Here is an 18,598-nt window from a genome sequence, read left to right as displayed (position 1 = left end):
TCTTCGGCCATGTTGCTGCCACAATAACAACAATTTGAACGTTCTTTCTTTTTAATAGAAATTAATGTAAATGGTATATATTATATTTTTCTTTCACACATGATTATTTATACCAGAAGGGCTTTATGAGGATTTCTTCGTTGAAATGCATTTCGTATAGACGCCATGCATATATATAAATACATGTCAACCGATTTCAGGAAGGTTGGTAGCAATTCCATAAAATTTAAACCAGTGAGAATCAGAATCTGCTCTAAGAACCAGGGATGTCATACATTGCGTAGGCAACTTGACGGAAAAGAAANAGAAAATTTGTAAATGTATATCTGAATTTCCCGCAATTGTACAAACACTGCAAGCATATTGAAAATAGAACCCAATAACTCTCTAATGATGACGTAATTGTATACGTCAGCAACAGACGACGACGTGCCCTTGTTCCTATAGTGGATGGAGTATACCTGAGATGTAATTGTACATAAAGACTTTTCTACCTCAAGGTAACCTTATCAAGTTATGTCGTAGACTAAAAAATGTTTTATGCAAAGTTTACCTCAGTAAGATCAGCGAGATAGATGGGAGTTCTTGCAGAACGTGACTCCACGAACTGATAGTTCATATGTGTCAGGTACACGCAGTACGTCAGGCGACTAAGTGGTGTAATTACCCTCCAAGAGAGTAGCGTGTTGACAGGTCCTGAAATCGGAAGGTACTTTTTAATTCGCTGGGTGAGTTGAGATCTGTTCTGTACCTCAAATAAACGGGTTAGACTAGCGGCAACAAACTGAAATGTTATTCCACCGTTCATGGGTCAGAATATCTACCTGTACACTGGCTGTTCTGACTTGATATTTTCGTGATTTTCCACGTTGTTTTTTCAATTATTAATTCACTTGTCACCTTACCATTTGATGCTTCGAATCTTCTAATGAAGACACAACAGGCTGCGAAAGACTTGTGATTTGTAAAGAGTGGAAATCAGCGATAGTGTTATTGTTATTTGTAGTTATGTCCTATAAGTACACAGTAAATTCAATTACCAATCCAAAACCCCGTCTATAGTCACGCACATACTACGAGAAAATACACGTATTCCAAAATTACTTATTATTACATTTTCTCCATTGTGTTTTATTCACCCCTCAAAATTCTTAACGTCCTTTCTCTGTAAGCAGCCAAGTGCCTTGGTGAGATACTAACATTTTATATTACCCTTAGGATATGATAATGTGCTGCCTGCTGATGATTGTCTCGCTGCTTCTGGAGGAGGTGATGGAGTATGGCGCAATGGAGGAATAAAATTTTAACGTGGATATCCATTGCTAAGCTACAACTTCGTAATCGCCTTTCCGCATAAGCGCATGACAAAAATAACGGTCATTCAGTACTAGGCAACGGAAACAAGAATGAGACGTGTTTCTATGGGGTCCGTGCCGAGTCTATACAAAGACTGTAGTTAAGAGATTAGAGAGAAAATTGGGTTGCAGAATTGGAACTGGGAGCTGTGAGCGTCAAGAGAATTATTGGAGAATTGTTTCAGGAAACTGGAATAGGTAGTTCCAGAGTTTTAAGGGAATTGCTGAAGAAGAATTAGAAGTCAGCCTTTGAAGACTTGGAGCGTAATTAGAAGGTTCTATGTGTGACAGAGGTCCAGTAATCTTTAGATTGTTATAATTACTTTTTGTTACAACTTGTGAGGTTTTAATAAATCTACTCACAAATCCAAACCCCATCTACAGTCACTAACAAACGTAATAATATTCAGTAAGGAAACCCAAAGGAACTCCGAGAAAAGTACCGCTCCATTGTCATTTTATCCTCCATGAATCACATATGTGGTCTCCCAGGATACATCAAAATAAATTACGATAAAAACACAAAAAACTTTTCATGGTTTTAGAGAAGCAAATGTCCCAATAAAATATGTGGATTATATTTAGGGGGTGTGGAGGCCCCGGAACAATCTCCGCAGTCATTTCTTTTAAGCACGGACCTGCCTGCTGCACTCTGCCGACAAATTATGGTACGTTACCTCCATAACCGGTCACACACATGAAGATCGTCACACCAACACTAAAAGCCCAGACGTTTCGGAAGAGACCATTATAAAAGGCAGATTCCAATATGGTTTTATCAGCATCGGGCTGAACGAATGAATAGATTCCGTCGAGGGATGCCAGCATAGCGACGATGCTCAGAATCCAAGCCGCTGTAATTTGTATCTGCAGTGAAAGTAAAATAACATTTGTCTTGAGAAAGAAGTAGATAACCGTCATCATCATCATGACTCGACCTAGTTCTCTGTTCGTGTTCGAATTCCTGTAATCTAGGATATTATGCCCTGCAGTTTGCTTAATAATTACGAATATTTCAAACGAACCTGCTGCCTCCATCTTCAGGGTAGAGCAGTAAGCGCCGAAGAAAAAAAGGTCAGTGATGAAGGGGAAGGAGGGTAAATACAGTACCTAGGAGCAAAGTGAAAGGAGCGGTGTAAAATTAACTTCATCCCCTGAGGTATCAACTGGTATTCTCTGCTGAGGTGTGACCCAGTGTAGTCTTACGGAAACTTATCAAAGCTGCGAAGGAAAATGTTCCCTCGACCTCTGGGGTCTGAAGAATATTCAGAGTTCAGAGTTCAGAGTTACTTTAGGACTGGCAGTGTACCGCGGATCAGTTCGCCTTTGCGACAAAACTTTTGAAAATTTTCCAATTGAACATTTTCAGTTAGAGTCCTCATGTAACGTCCTCTCTGACATGAGGTTGGGTCTCTAGTTTGCAACTGCTGCCGGTCTCGCCAGCGTAGTCATTCTCAGGTCCGAGTCCAGCGGTACTCATGACAACATGACGTAAGTTCCTCTTATTTATACCCCCCAGAACAGGGTGGCCATTTATACTCTAGACACCAGGTTCGATTTTTTTGGCCTCCTGCTACTCCCAGGGCTAAGATGGAGGTACATAAACCTGCCTCCACACAGAATACTCTTTATAGAATATCCTGTACTCTGAAGATGCTTGGTTCGAGTCTCGGTCTCGTTATCGGATATCCTGTCCGAGACTTTCAGTTTTTTCTTCACTTGTCCAGGCAAATCAGTTCATTGTTCACCATTAAGACTTACGGCCGTCACTATAGGTTCTGAGATACTGACGCCGTCGTGAAGTAACCACTTTACCCTGGAAACAGAGGAAACACACTCCTTCGAAACGTCGGTCTACCAGACGTCACGCTTCACATTCCAAAACATCGCACAAGATATTAAACTTCATAGACTTCTGCCACAAGAACCTTAAAATTATTTCAATTTTATATATTTGGACCTTTTCTTTATGCCACTGTCTACTTTGTTATCCTGTTGGTCGTCGACTCTTACCCCTGGATCTCGAAAGGAGCCCTTTTGATTGTGAACGGAGTTCTGAAGACAAAGGTGTTTAAATGCCCTCTTTTCTTTTTTTAGAAATCTGTTCTCACCCTCAACCCCCCCAGAAAACACACTAAATCTCCATTACAAAGCCAGCTGGTTGATATGTTTAGAGGGAAAACAGTGATTGTCCTGAGAACAGATTCAAGTGATGTATAAAATATGTTATTTGTCGTTCTAGCAAAGCGGTACACATGAAAGCCATTACGTGTTATAGAATGGATGTCAGAGAGTATTGGATTACCAATGACAACTTCAATTCCTTCCTCTTTGCTTCATACACAAGGTACCCGAAGATCACGCCGATGATCCAGGGACCAAATCTTGAATACGCAGCGAAGTACAACTGTGCTTTTTCAAAACCAGCTGCCAACTGACTGTAACACAATATATAATTCAATAAATACAAAGTTACATCATTGGATATAAAATTTATTATGTAATGGTGTACCTCATTAACTGATTTCAACGTAAACATTTCATGTCTGAAGCTTCTCATTCAGGCACTCCCAAGTTCTCTTCAATTATCGCTACTGAAAGTTAGCATAAACATCAGCGTATAAGTTCTATGCTATTAATTATATAAGATATTCCTTATATCTACTGTTCTTCATCAAATTTAGTAGCAGCGAGATTGGTACGTAATAAAGGTAAAACTCTCCCCGTACTTAAGTATTGAGGCACTCTATCATAAAGCCCCATTGTGGAGTTGATGTATAGCTGCAACATTCTTGATCTCGGCACTAGATTGGGGTGAGTGGTCAAATTCATGCCCCGGCCGCCTTACCCCCCCAACTGAGAAGTGCCGCCGGTACCCATTAGTTAGGAGGTTGTGTGGACCCCATATTCGACCTGGATGTTGTGGAGAAGGGGACATAATTGCACTGCCGCGAATCGCACACGGGCCGTCTCTATACGGATTGAACTATCAGGCTTCCATAAGACAATAACAGTATTAACTGAAAATAATAAGAATTTACTTCAAATTCTACAAGGTTACGAATATGTAGACGTATATTTTACAATTTTGAATTGTTTGAATATTTTACAATCGTACTCTCAAAATATGGATCTGTGTTGTTTATAAAACATGGGTTTACGTTTATGATCTAATCTTCTACTTACGGGGTTCATTTATGCCCTTTCTGTTTGAGTTTTAAAGCCTTAAACATTTCTGTGTATTAGGTATTACAGTAGTAGCAGACGGAAGTGAGAGGTAGTAGCAGGTAGTAGCAAGTAGTATCAGGTAGTAGACTCAGCGGGTAATTGTAAATAGTAGTGGTAGCGAAAACAAGAGGACATGGCTTCAGCAGATAATAGTGAAAGCGGCAGGTAAATTATGCTAATAGTAGTATTCACACTTAGCATTAAATACACCTTCATTTGTTTATATTACTAAATAAAGTACAGCGTCCAGAACCGAATTAAAATGATACAAGATGGAGGGCTACCGTGGGTTTTCCACAACGCAGAAATACTAGTATATTCCAAAAAGTTTACTTGGAAATGTTGTTCTATAAAATGACGGAGAGTTTCTATGTAGTTTTAGTTGCGATAATAAAAGAAATTAGTTTATGGTTTCTGATAGCGGCCTCATAATTGAATCCCCCCCCCAAAACTGTAAATCTCTTTCTGGTCCCCATGGAATGTGTGGCATATTCGTATTCAGGTGAAATAGAAATTACACTTACTTTTCTACAATGAAAGTGGCCGAGACCTCTTCGACATATGAAATTATAAAGGGCGAAAGAACTCCGCCTATAGCGAGAGTTCCTAACAAAAGGATGTTCCACTTTCGAGGCCATTTCCACAGTGGGTAGAGCACTATTGGAGACAGCAGGAACAACTGCATGTCCACGGAGAGGTACCAGGACTGAGGCACGCACTGTAAGAAAACAGGTTTTCGTTATTAAAATTACGGTCTTCAGGTTTTACCCTAACGTTGAAGGGAGCAGTTTCCTCCGGAATATTAGTACCATAGTTTCCCACCAGATTACACTTCACCACATCCCACATAAAAGTAAGCTCATTATTAAGGCCGTAACGTGCCGTAGCTCAGGCGGTTAGTCGCTGGCGGTCCGTGGTTCGAAACCACGTGAAGTCATGTAGAATTAGCGGTGGACAAAGTGGAACCGGGGTAGGTTTTCTCCGAGTACTTCGGTTTCCCCCGCCAATTCTCATTCCGCGCCATATAGTCGGTTATATCTCAGAAAATAGAGTGCTTCATAACAGCCTTTGTGATAACCTCAAATTCTACATTAGATGAATGTATACTTTTAATTAGTCACCTCACCAAACAGAATTTAAGGGCGTGGAGGTAACGTTCCATGCATTTTCTTCACCATTAGATGGAGGTGAGCTGCCAGTTTCATGCTTTTGCCGCTTCACCCCCCCGAGGAAAGCGTCCAGTAGCCATTGAATAGGAGTCTGGACGGATCAAAAGGCGCTGTGTGAGGAAATGAAAATCTCTGCCTCTGCTGGGAATCGAACCTCGTTTTCTCGATCATCTCGCCCGTCATCTAACCACTACAATTATTGAGATACCTTTGGAAACCTAAACTGCAGATGCAACCTGTATAAAGATGGCGCTTACCATTTGGTTTATATCAAAATAATTGTTGATGTAGAGGATATTTCTCCACCAGTTGCTCTGACAGTCTTCTGCCATCTGATTGGCTGTTACTGGAAGCAGAGGACCGGAGCCTACATATCTGTACAGCGTGGCAATGAACAGGATGACGATCGCGTAAGGCGGAGTTAATCTGGAAGACAACAATTGATTTATTAAACAAAAAGGCGTAGGAATTGGCTACAGTGACCCAGCTTCAAGTGCTTCAGTGTGCACAGCGAAAATTGCAAGACCTATCTCTCTGTACAGTAAAATGTCAGTGTCGTTGCGTGATACCGCCGTCAGAGTGCAGCGCGTGCTGGTTGCAATATTCATAAATTTATTTTAAAAAATAGGAAAAAAAATACAAAATACGAAGGTTGGTACTTTAATAGTGGTAACTATTTATTTGCAACTGATACAAAATAGATGCATGTTTCGAAGTTTTACTGTCCTTCAATGTAGTCACCAGTATTGTGTACATTGCCTGGGCCATATTTGTACATATATATTTCTTTTTCAAGATAAAATAACTGTTGAAATTTACAGTAAAATTTCCCTCCACCACGGTTCAATTATCCCTTTATACTTCTGATACTCTTCTGTATATCTGCTATCAATCCGCGAATTACTCTTTCTCAACACAAGATTTTTGCGCAAACTGGTTCGGCACTTACAGACAGGACACAAACCAGTTTTCATCATGAAGTAAGACAAATTGCTCCCCATGTGAATTATATGCATTGTATCATTCGCTGGGTGGATTTATTATCACCTGAATTGGAACCAAAACTGCATTCAGTGCTACAAGAGACTGTGGAAGTTGTGAACTCCATAAAAGCTCACCAGTTCAACTCTCGCTTATTCTCAAATTTTGTGACAGACCACAAGTGGCTTCCCTCTAAGTGCAAGTGAGGATGTGACAAGGGATACATCTCTTAAATGATTAATTGGGTTAAATATTAGTACTCGAGAATGTACAGTACCCTTTCCATCGTAGAAACACTTTCTAGATAAGAACTGACATGGTCTTCTGTCATAATTCATTCATTCATCAGTAATCTGACGGACGACAGGTCCACAGTCTCTTCCAAAATATTTCCTCTACTTAATGCGATCCAGAGCTTTCTCCTTCAAATGAGAATATCCTCTTCTGTCCCCAAGGTTATCAGCATCTTCTTACGTCTTCTGGTTCGCATACATGTTGTTTCTGTTTTTGGAAAGAGACTATGCAGGAAAAGTGATAATGTGGTAGTTTTTCCATTTGCTTTCCACATCGCAGTACAACAGCCGTTCAAACCACTCTGGTCACGCCTGTTGCTATACGAACTTGAACCATCTCGAGCATCATTTGCTCTGTGCTTCAAGTCGCTGCAAATGACGCTGCTTCCGTCATCAGTTTTTGGTGTCTCTCTTCGTCTGATGCCTACCCTTTGACCTGGCAAGGTGGCGCCAGGAAAAAAAAATGTCTAAGAACTACTTGTATACAAAGTAAATCTACACCTAAGAAAACTCACCTGATATACCGATGGACGTAGAACATTGGGATGTTGAAACCCGATGTCTTATGCTTCATTTGTTTCAGAAATATGTAACCGAGTAACAATCCACTCAGGACAAAAAATGTGTCCACTGAAAGCGGTGAATTAGTGATATACAGACGGCCAGGATCCGATAAGAACTGCAAGTAATTACAAATCATATTTAATAACTCTCTGAAATTCGTGCAATGAGTTATGATGTTTTCCGTCCCTCCCATTAACACACACATACTATCCTTCAACGAAGAGAAAGCGAAACAATTACTGCAACCCGCCAATGTATACTGTGCAAGCTGAAAACATCCGCAGTATTCGCAGATCTCTCTCTTCATTCTCGGAGGTATACTGAAGGTCCATGTGTTCCTAAATGAACAGCAAAAGATTTATTTCAACCAATCATACCCACCAGTTGCCTCGTCTTGTCTTCGTTGGTTTGTACAAATCACGTGGTCACTTCATAAAACGTATATGTGCTCTCATATATTCTCTGTATTATACAATAATGACTTCTCCCAGTAATTGATCTAACTGGATATCTAGAGTCATAAAACTTGCTCCGTCCAGTCTCAGATAGGATATTTCCTCCACCTATTTACCGAATGACCTTACCTTATAAAAATTTATAAATAAAATAATTTATTCACTACTTTCAAAACAGCCGATTTGAATTTAATGTAAAAATGTAAGGCTATCACTCTAACATGCCGTAGAGGCCTATAGGGTTGTAAGACGTCAAGGCTCCCACATTTTCTAGACAGTCGGCTCACAGATGGTGGTGAGGTTGTTAGCCTAACGCGCCTGCAGCCGTTTACACCCGGGAAGATTCCTGGTACTCATTTCTGTTAGAGGCAGAGTTAATCCCAGGGCCATAATGAGGCTGGATGGATTAGGACAATTGAAAAAATTAATGACCTTATCGGGAATCGAACCATGACATTTCTCCATGTACCACAGTGTCTCGACCAACTACGCTACCGCTACCCTCAATTAATGAATTAGCGAAAATTAAATTCGAATTAGGACCACAAGTAAGAGTTTTTTTTTGTTTGTAATGATGATTTCACATAAATTCCCGAGCTTTGTGAAGAGTCATGCTCCTTTAACAAAATGTTAAGTAAACTATGCTGATGAGATGCATAATTACGTGTACAAATTCATTGTAAAGTAACTAAACCTGCCAATTGTTAGTTAATATGTTCTGCAAAGGTACACGCATCACAATCTGTTTTCTTTTACACCCGGATCAACGAAAGTATGAACACGTGTCATATGAGATCAAGTAAGCCGCCAGTTAAAGAAACTTTAACCAAAATCGATATACCAGAGACGCAGTTAAACACACGTTACTTTATTCCAAGTGAATGTGACATACCGTCAGAGATGTTTAGATAAATTCTACTCTATCCTCAACTGTGTGTAAAATATCTTTGATATTACATAATCAGGTAGTGACGTAAACCGTGATGTCATCATTACAAATATACAAATGGTATATAATGGAAGCCAAAATCACCATACATCACTGTTTTTGGACACAGGGAAATTTTCTTCCGTAAGGTTGTCCACAGATTGTATGACGTACCATCAAAACTGTCTTAGACGCAGTATATCTAGGTTGCATACCTCTGTCCCCAGCAACACGAATAAAAGAATCATGAACGATGGCAGAGAAGCAAAATGATAGGCAGAATTAAATAATATATAAATCTTAATGTAAAGGGAAGGCAGGCAAGTTGGAAGGAAAATCCGTCTACATTACCTCTCTGATCCGAAATTTTGGTTACTTACATCAATAGACGTGCTGAGATTGATATTTGGAGCTTTACTGTCCAATGTGTATCGGTGACCCAGAATGACCCAGCATATCGTAATAAACCTGATACCGTGAACAGCTTGAAGAGTGTCCCCAGAAGATTTCGTACTCAGCAACTTCTTGCCATTGCTATATACAGAGAATGCCAGCAGCAGTTCCTTCTTCTGTCCTGCAATTAAATCAGCCCTGATAATTCTGACCTTTCTGTGTCACTGGTTCACTCTATCAGTATTATGCTGGACATTTCATAAAGCATATTTAATTTACACGAGATTCCGAGAGATGGCTGCAGGCTTCCACTCGTACAGGTCATTTATTGGTGTTATTTGTGATTAATGTTTTTATTCTCGTATGTATGTCCTGAGAAAGCATTGTGATGGTGCAAAGAAACGCACACCGGATTTTGACGAATTTACAAGTTTTCAGATACCCTGAATACGAAATAATTGGTTTCTTGCTTGGATGTCTTCCGTCTGTACTGGCACCTGAAAGGTTGGGCGCATTCTGTTCATTATAAACATCTGTTACATTCCTGTCAACACAACACCATTTCCAAAAGGTGCAGTTCGCTATTTAGGGAGACATGTTTCGGCACATTTGTGCCATCGTATGGTCCGGTTTCTAGTTAAAATTATTCTGTCCTGTACTTAGCGCATGTTTTTCACTTAAACTGAGTAGATCCATTGGTGTGTAATATACACGTATCTAGTATACTGCACAATGTATTATAATTGGTTGCTTTTAGCCTACTTTCCCTTTTTCGAAAATATTAATTGAGGCTAATGCTATCTCCATTCCGTCTGTTTTTCTGTGAATCCCCTCTATTAAAATGGAATGCTTGAACCAATCTGTGTGGAACTTGGTATGTATGTCATGGCATCTGAGCCCATCTCAAGGGCACATGTCATAAATCCCTCCCATTATTCTCTGTGTCTCTATGTGTATTTCTTCTGTTGTTGCTGGTAATTCTCGAGGCAACAAATACACACAACAATAGAACGATTCTTGGACAAGAATGACTGTGGGTCTCTCTGTATGTCCCCCCTTAGGTTGATAGGTGCCAACTCTGTAAAAACGTTTCAGCGGCAACAACATATTGTTATAGGCGTTGTTTCTTATGAGGCCTGTGTCGTATCAAGATAAAGTAGGCGAATGTTTTATGTGAATCTGCATCACTGAACACACTCCGTATGACCACTTCGAGCGTGTTCATACAAGGTTTCGGTAGGGTGAGCAGAAGGGAAGAGACCACTAGGAAGATCTAAAAGTAGATGGGATGAAAATACGAAAATAATTCTTAGAGGTGTAGATTTTAAGGGCGTGGACTGCACTAAACTGGCTCAGTATAGTGGCCAGTGGCAGACAGTTGTGAACACGGTTATGAACCCTCAGATTGTGTTAAAACGCTGGTTATTTCTAAAGCAACTGTTGGCTTCTAAGAAGGAGTAAGCTTCAAGGAGTTAGGTGTTTCATAACATGTCTGCGTATAATTGTTTCTTGTGCCTGAAAATAGATGGCTTAGAACAGATCTTTGAGATAAACCTGCCTAATGTTTCAGTCTTACATACATATAATTCCACAGAACGAATAGTAAAAATAGTAATAAAATTACTTAAGTTTCGTTAATTAAATGATTTAATTACGGAGTAAACTAAAATCTAAACCTAGTTCCTCACCTTTGCCTATGAGGTCATACGCAGTACTTGAGACGATCAGCAGTAAAAAGGCAGCAAGAATACCGCTGCAACAGAAGGTAAACCCGTGTAACTTAAGACAATAAATTCGTATGCGGTCTACAGGCAGTAATAGAACAAAATGTGTTGAACTGTTACTGCTCTGTGTGCAATTCATAACTCATTAATATACCAGGGAGAGACAGTAAATAAGTCACAAATGAAAGTAAAACAGTTATAATGATCGTAATTGGTTTTCTACGTGTATCACAAAGTAGCGGCACTGTCCAGCTTCATGACAGTCTAGGTAACAGACGCTCATGCGCATGTTCAAAAGCTGGTTTCTGTAGTCAAAATGGTGACCCTCTCTAAGTTGAAACGGAGTTGCGGAAGTGACTGAGAAGAGAGTTAAAGGACTTATAGTCTGCGGGCTTCGACGCACTGGTCTTTACCAGGCGGCACAAGTATATCAGTAATGTTGGAAGATATATCGATAAATAAACATCTTTTCCCCAGTTGCGAATACCATATATTTTACTTTCCATATCCATTTGTGTCTTGATTACTGACTCTTCCTCGTATTACAAACCTTCGCCACAAATTATATTTGAGTTAAATATTAACGAAATGAATAGCGGAAACTTACACAGTTATCCAGTCCTCCGTAGCGAGCGATTTTCCCTCATTAGTTTGGCAGTACTCCTCAGCTACTGATGTCATTACAGGGAGATTCCTATCTTGTAGGTATGAAGTGAAGATCTCTTCAAAATCCTTCGCGCTGCATGTTGATGGAATACAGTAGGACAGCGTGAGGCTCAAGTCAGATAAATCAAACGCGACCTGTAAGTTGAGAATTTCTGCGTCAGTGGGGCCGAATCCTTCTTGAGAAGCCAACAGTCGCTCAGCTACTCAAGAATTTCACAACTTTTTTGCATGAATATTCATTACCCGTTTACAAAAGCCTCCCACTGGTCTCCATCCTAAGCCAGATGAATCCAGTTCATACCACCATATCCTATTTAATACCCATTTTAATATTATCTTCTTATCTACATCCAGGTCTGATACTGGTCTCTTTCTTTACTGCTTTACCACCAAAAATCTATATACATACTTTTTCTCTATCAAGCGTTCTATTTAACTTTGCCTCATTCTCGAAGGATCTATGAGTAATCCTTAACTTAATATCTTTCCCCGCATTCTGGTGACAAGACATCAACATAAATATTATTTAATATTACATTTACGTATCCTGTTGCATCGACAGATCACATAATATTTATAGGTTTCCAGCAAAACTTTCGGAACCTTCAGAAAATGTTATTGTCAGGTCTCAGATTAAACATTAAGAATCAAGCCTTACTACGTAACCGAATTCCTAATCGTTGTTCGATTTTGATATAGGTCTACTTCATTAAATCTTGCTAATATATATTAACGAGATTTAATGAAGTTCTTAAATTATAATCAAGTAAAAGGTTATTTATTAATGCTTTATTTAATTTTAATGACAGAAAAATAAAGTTTGCTGACGAATCTACCATGGCCCAAATGCATTTTCAGAAAATATCTCGGAATATCCTTGGAGATAACGAGGTGAATCTCAGTCAAATATCCAGTTTGCGGTTTGAAAGCATCTTGCTTTGCCTCATTCACTTATAGGTAATAAGTGAATCGGTCAAGAGAATTTATAATTATGTTTTCTGCTGTTGGTTATATAGAAACAAAGTAATATATATATTATTTGTCACAGATTCCTGATCATTTTATTGATTTGTAATAATTTCTGTAATAATATCATGAAACAGATAGCATACCTTTCTACAGAATGTCTTATTTTTCATATTTTCAAATAATCATTGAAATATGTGCATCGCGTTAAGGATAATATAATATATATATGCTGGTAGAATAAAATGTAATTCCAACGTAATTATACGTAGATTATTCGTCATCGAAATAGAGCCCAGTGAGTTAAGATTCAGAAACGAAGAATGTGATTGGAGGAATTGTAATTATGCTGTAGAAACAATATAATAATCCTAAAAATCATTGATAAGATAAGGCGCAGTGTTTTAATATATGAATGTAAGATTTGTTCATGCTTTTCTTTCTGATGATTATGACAAATATAGGGTGTTACAAGAGGCAAACAACTGCTTTTGGTAACGTATGAAAAAGATCTTGTTTAATGTTTAATTTTATTCTAACAGGTCACTCACAGTTCTGTCGTTGCCTCTCACATTAGGAGCTCTTATTCTGAGGCTTTCCACATGTGGCAAGTTTTGCGGGCCGAGTGTCTGGACTGCGTCTTGTTTCTGCCGAAATTCGGCGAGACAATATTGGCCACTGAACACCCCGACGCCAGTGTTCACGTGCTCCACTTCGATGCACTCGTCGAAATTCCCGAGGAACACCGACTGCCCCATCAGCACACTCTCCGGAAACTTCGTCGAGGAGTCAAACACTGCAAGCAGAACAAGAAATCACAATACACACCTTACTTCACGGGAGTCGGCATAGCGACTGGCTATGGATTGGACTGCCAAGGCGTCGGAGTTTGAGTCTCGATATGAGTAAGATGGGTATTCTCTACACGTCGTAGAGACTGGTACTGAAGCCCACCAGGCATTCTATCCAATGGCTACCATTGACTATTTCTCAGGTGATAAGCGGCCGCGGCGTGAAGCTGACCACTCACCTCCAAATCATGCAAAGATCAAAAATACGTGGACTTATACATCCACTTCCACATATGTCTTCATGCCGCTGTAATTAATTAGGAAAGGAGAGGGAATATTTTGACCGAAGAGAGATAAACTGACAGGAAGTTGTAGATAACTGCATAATAAGGAGCTTCATAACTCGTATTCCTCTCCAAGTATAATTAGAATGATAAAGTTAAGGAGGATGAGATGGGCAGGGAATGTAACACGAATGGGAGTGAACAGGAATGCATATATAGGTTGTGGGTGAGAGGACCAGAGGAAAAATACCAATAGGAAGACCAAGACATATGTAAATGGATAATAATAAAATGAATTTCAGAGAGATAGACTAGGGTGGTAAAGACTCCATTGTTCTGGTCCAGGATTGGGAGCAGTGGAGGGTTCTTGTGAACACGGTAATGAATTGTTGGGTTCCATAAAACGTTGAGACGTTTTTGAGTATCTGCACAACTGGCAGCTTCTTAAGAATGGCCTAGCTCCCTGAAGTTATTTCATTTTATGAAATTTGACGCATGTAATTTGATAGACAAATACAGAAGTATTTCAGGAAGCAGGTACCTCCGTCTTCAACGTTAAACCGTGAAGAAGGACGTAGGATATGCCTTCGAAAAGTAACATAACTATCTACCAGACTACACTGCATCACATCTGAGATAACTGCAGCCGCAATACGTCTGCTTGCCTCTAGGAGAACATCAAATTCATATTCTGCTATGAGTTTGAATTTCGTTTGGAATTTTATATTACATTTAGGAATTTACAAAGCACGTTTTTCTTTTCTTATCAGACTTCACGGCATATATATGTGCCAGTATATTCAGATACTAACAATAAATATACTTACTCAGCATGGCGTGTTATTTTTCTTGACAGACTTCACGGCGTATATATGTGCCAGTATATTCAGATACTAACAATAAATATACTTACTCAGCATGGCGTGTTATTTTTCTTGACAGACTTCACGGCGTATATATGTGCCAGTATATTCAGATACTAACAATAAATATACTTACTCAGCATGGCGTGTTATTTTTCTTGACAGACTTCACGGCGTATATATGTGCCAGTATATTCAGATACTAACAATAAATATACTTACTCAGCATGGCGTGTTATTTTTCTTGACAGACTTCACGGCGTATATATGTGCCAGTATATTCAGATACTAACAATAAATATACTTACTCAGCATCGCCCAGTAGCTGGTAGTGATCTGGTCCATATAGACCTGAAAATGTTGTGCGCAGATGGTATTGTTAGTAGTCTCAAACACAGAAGATCTGGTTTCTTGAAAGTTCTTAATATTTAAATAAGGTAAGACATCTTTCCATTTAAGGTCGTGCACTAACTCGGCACTGTTGTAAGTTCCCAAAACAGATATAAAGATCAATACATAAGGTAATAACATTCGCAGCATTGTTGTAGTCCCGGTTGTCTCTGTGACAGTAAAAAGCACATCTGAAAAAACTTCACGATTTGAATGATATTTTGTCTCATTTTTAGCAAGATCTTATCGGAATATTGTTCAGCATCGAGCTAAATGCTCGTCACATTTTTAATTAAGGTTTGAAGATAAAAAGATAAGTAGTTTGTAACAATGTTCGCTTCTTAAGCTCATTGCAGTTTATATGTTTAATGTTATCTTATCAGTTTCTGCAGATGTATCAGAAAACCTCTGCATAAGGAATTCACTTATTTGTTCATCCACTATTCATTGGCTCCTTAGCTCTTTGTTGGGCCCGAGCCTCTTTTTTGGATCTCTGATTTTTCTTACACAGACGGTAGGACTCCATGGACAAGTGATCAGCACATCGCAAGGGCGATACCTACACACAGGACAACACAAACACCCAATAAACATACATATAGACATTCATGCCTTGATTGGGATTCGAAACCATGATTCCAGCGTTCCTGCTAGTGACAGCAATTTATCTTTTAGACCGCGCCGTCACTGTGATCGGCCTTTGCATGATGTATCGCTCATATAATCCCTAAGTAAACTGGATATGATGTTATCAAAATAGTTGTATTAAAAAGTGAGTATTCAAGTGTCTCCACGAAAGGCACGTGCTCAAGTTGCAGATGACCTCCAGACATGGAAGGTATCTGTGGATTTACTGAATAAGCAGTAGAGGGCAGCTGACAGGGGATGATGGCCGATTTGGGATTGGTCATGGAATTAATGATTAGCCATAAAGGAAAAAATACTTGTTACGAAATGTTGCAAAAGACCTCAGACTGGGGACGTTTTTTGGATAGTTTTCTTACTGTCCCACCCAGTGAGGCTTCTAGCCACACCGGTTGGTCGCTACTCTTTACCTTCCTTCCTTTCTCTTGTCGTTCTCGCCGCTGCCGTCGTTGGTCGTGGAGCTTGCAGCTAGGTCGGCTTTACCTGGCTCCACCGCTTCTCCAACTCCACCACTTCTCTTCACTATGGAAATGGTTATCAGGTCCGGGACTTGGCCTGATTTGTCTATGGGCGCAAGCAACTGTGGGTACAGCTGCGAAGTGAAGGGAAAAGGTGGACGGGGTGGGAGCTGATGGTGATCAGGCTAGTCGTGGTTGGCGTGAGACTCTTGCTCAGGTCGTTTAGGGCCTTACTCCGACGAGGAGAAAACACACTGGACACACAAACACTTGGCACCACTTCCTTTATTGGTTTGTAATCCGGTTGTCACTGAGATACAACTCAGTTTGTTACTTCTCCATGATCTCCACCCGTTGTTCGAACACTATTTTCACTTAACAGACGATGGAGAGGGCTAGCTCCGCGTCCGGCGAGTTTAACTGTTGTTACGAGACTTTTTAAAAGAACTAACTCCCTGTTTTTTTAAGATTCAGAGGTCTTCGAAAATTTGGGGAACGCCTCGTTACCATCCTCCAAATCTCCGGGTTGGCTGGATTTAGACAATAGGGGGGGAAGGGTTCGATAGATTTCTCATTCCTCCGATGGTCAGCTGTTTCGCGGCAAAAGTTGGGGTTCACACGCTTTCACAGTCTTTCTGACCCGTGGTGGATTGAGAGGGTTCAATCTCACGGTCTTTGAAGGGTATGTCCGTGACGAATCGGGTGTTGAAAATTGGTCCCTTTTCTCTACTATTGAAACAATTCGCCGCTCCTTTCTAAAAGCAGGTTTTAACATTTGGCGAGTTATGACCGATTAGAGGGCCATTTCTCTAGACAAAAGGTTCTCTCCAACGTCTTTTGGACAGATTTCTCTTTTATTAGAACATATGGCTCTTTCTAAAAGTACGGAGAGTGTCGGGCTGGTTTGCGTTTCAGTCCGGGGATTGTGACCCGTCATAAACTTTACCATCTCGGAACTGCGAAAGGCTTCAGGTCACTCTGGTTGGAGTGGGGTGTGAGGTATTGCCTCTGCTTTGATGTAGTGAAAAGTACCGACACATGTGAACAAAACATTGTAGTCCTTTGCATTGTACGGTTACAGTTTGCAAGTACCTAAGCAAATGAAAACAAATATGAGATTTGTCATATTCCCAAATACGTGACAAATGAAGGACAGTTTCTAATAGGAACTAGAATATGTATTCGATAAATTCCCTAAATACAATATGAACATTTTGTTATGATATTTCAATGCCAAAGTGGGTAGGTAAGAGATTTTCAAAACAATAACTGGAAATGAGAATTTTCACGAAATTAGTAATTATCATGGACTTAGAGGAAAATTCTAATTGTCAAAAAATACAAGGTTTCAGACTCTCAACATTCATAAATTCACTTGGAAATTCATCTCCATATGGAAAGACACACAAATTTGTTTTATTTATCATTTATTATCAATCTGAATTTGCATTCTATGAGCTAATTTGCTGTCATGTACAATAATTATTCTATTGTACTAAGTTGGCTTGAAGAGCTGTAATCCATCGATTACACCTCAGTTTTCCTGGAGATCGTTTGGCCAAGTTCGTCTTAGTCTTCTATATTGTGTAGGTTGAAGGAGAGCTTCTATTGCGTTGCTGGGGTGAGATTCCAGTTTCTGATAATGTTTTTGGATTCTGTCTGTGATTACGGTTCTTACATATGTGATCTTGAGGTCGGTGTGAAGAGTTTGGTTTGACATGTACCAAGGTGCGTCAACTATGGCTCTAAGTATTTTGGATTGACTTCGCTGGATGATTGCTATGTTGGTCTTGCTGGCGCATCCCCAGAGCTCAATGCCGTATGTCCATATGGGTTTAATTATTGTCTTGTAGATCAGTAGTTTATTATCTATTGTTAGGTGAGATTTCCTTCCTATTAGCCAATTTATTTCCTTGAACTTAATTTCGATTTGTTTTCTCTTCTTCGCTATATGGTGTTTCCAGTTTAGTGTTGAGTCCAGGTGTAGTCCTAAGTATTTTACTACATCCTGTGACACAAAATGATCGACCATACTTTGATATACAGGATACGTTATTCATGTTTACCTAATGTTTACCTTTCAGTGGAGAGGACTGTGGTACCAGTCACAATCCGGTAATTGCCAATGTTAGAGACAAGCTGGCAGAAAACAAACCCAGAAATGCAAAAATGTGATGTGGAGTGATTCAACCTCAACCTCTATACTGAGTATAGAGAGGAAAATTAATGTTGAGTTGCAGGCAGCAGTGCACCTTCTTCACTGCGTCTGTCTAGACATTGGGATGCAATAATACTTAAGTCACATTAGAGTCATAACTTAAAATGTACGTTTTTAAAAGTTAATTAACCAAGCGGTGGTTGTACCATTTCTGTAGGAAGTGAAGAAAATTCAAAAGGGAAAAATGTAAAACGTAAAAGTTGCTAAAATAATTCAGTTATTGAATT

General features: G+C 39.6%; 2 protein-coding genes across 2 annotated transcripts in view; one reads left to right on the top strand and one right to left on the bottom strand.

Moving 5' to 3' along the window:
• Positions 1-18,598, top strand: part of LOC111870833 (glucosamine-6-phosphate isomerase) — a 119,019-nt gene that overhangs the window by 35,177 nt on the left and 65,244 nt on the right. The gene's annotated exons all lie outside the window — the stretch shown is intronic.
• Positions 1-18,598, bottom strand: part of LOC111870831 (nose resistant to fluoxetine protein 6) — a 42,314-nt gene that overhangs the window by 4,243 nt on the left and 19,473 nt on the right. The window contains exons 2-11 of the mRNA XM_023863406.2: positions 13,274-13,518; positions 11,698-11,891; positions 11,055-11,119; positions 9,354-9,547; positions 7,542-7,705; positions 6,010-6,178; positions 5,108-5,301; positions 3,661-3,793; positions 2,033-2,222; positions 554-696 (exon numbers count right to left, since the gene is read on the bottom strand). Coding sequence (XP_023719174.1) covers positions 554-696; positions 2,033-2,222; positions 3,661-3,793; positions 5,108-5,301; positions 6,010-6,178; positions 7,542-7,705; positions 9,354-9,547; positions 11,055-11,119; positions 11,698-11,891; positions 13,274-13,518 — 1,691 coding nt within the window. The remainder of the gene's footprint in view (positions 1-553; positions 697-2,032; positions 2,223-3,660; positions 3,794-5,107; positions 5,302-6,009; positions 6,179-7,541; positions 7,706-9,353; positions 9,548-11,054; positions 11,120-11,697; positions 11,892-13,273; positions 13,519-18,598) is intronic.

The sequence above is a fragment of the Cryptotermes secundus genome, unplaced genomic scaffold (assembly GCF_002891405.2).
Source record: "Cryptotermes secundus unplaced genomic scaffold, Csec_1.0 scaffold632, whole genome shotgun sequence".
Classification (NCBI taxonomy): domain Eukaryota; kingdom Metazoa; phylum Arthropoda; class Insecta; order Blattodea; family Kalotermitidae; genus Cryptotermes; species Cryptotermes secundus.
The sequence above is the reverse complement of the archived record's forward strand: the minus strand, read 5'-3'. Positions and strand labels throughout refer to the sequence as shown.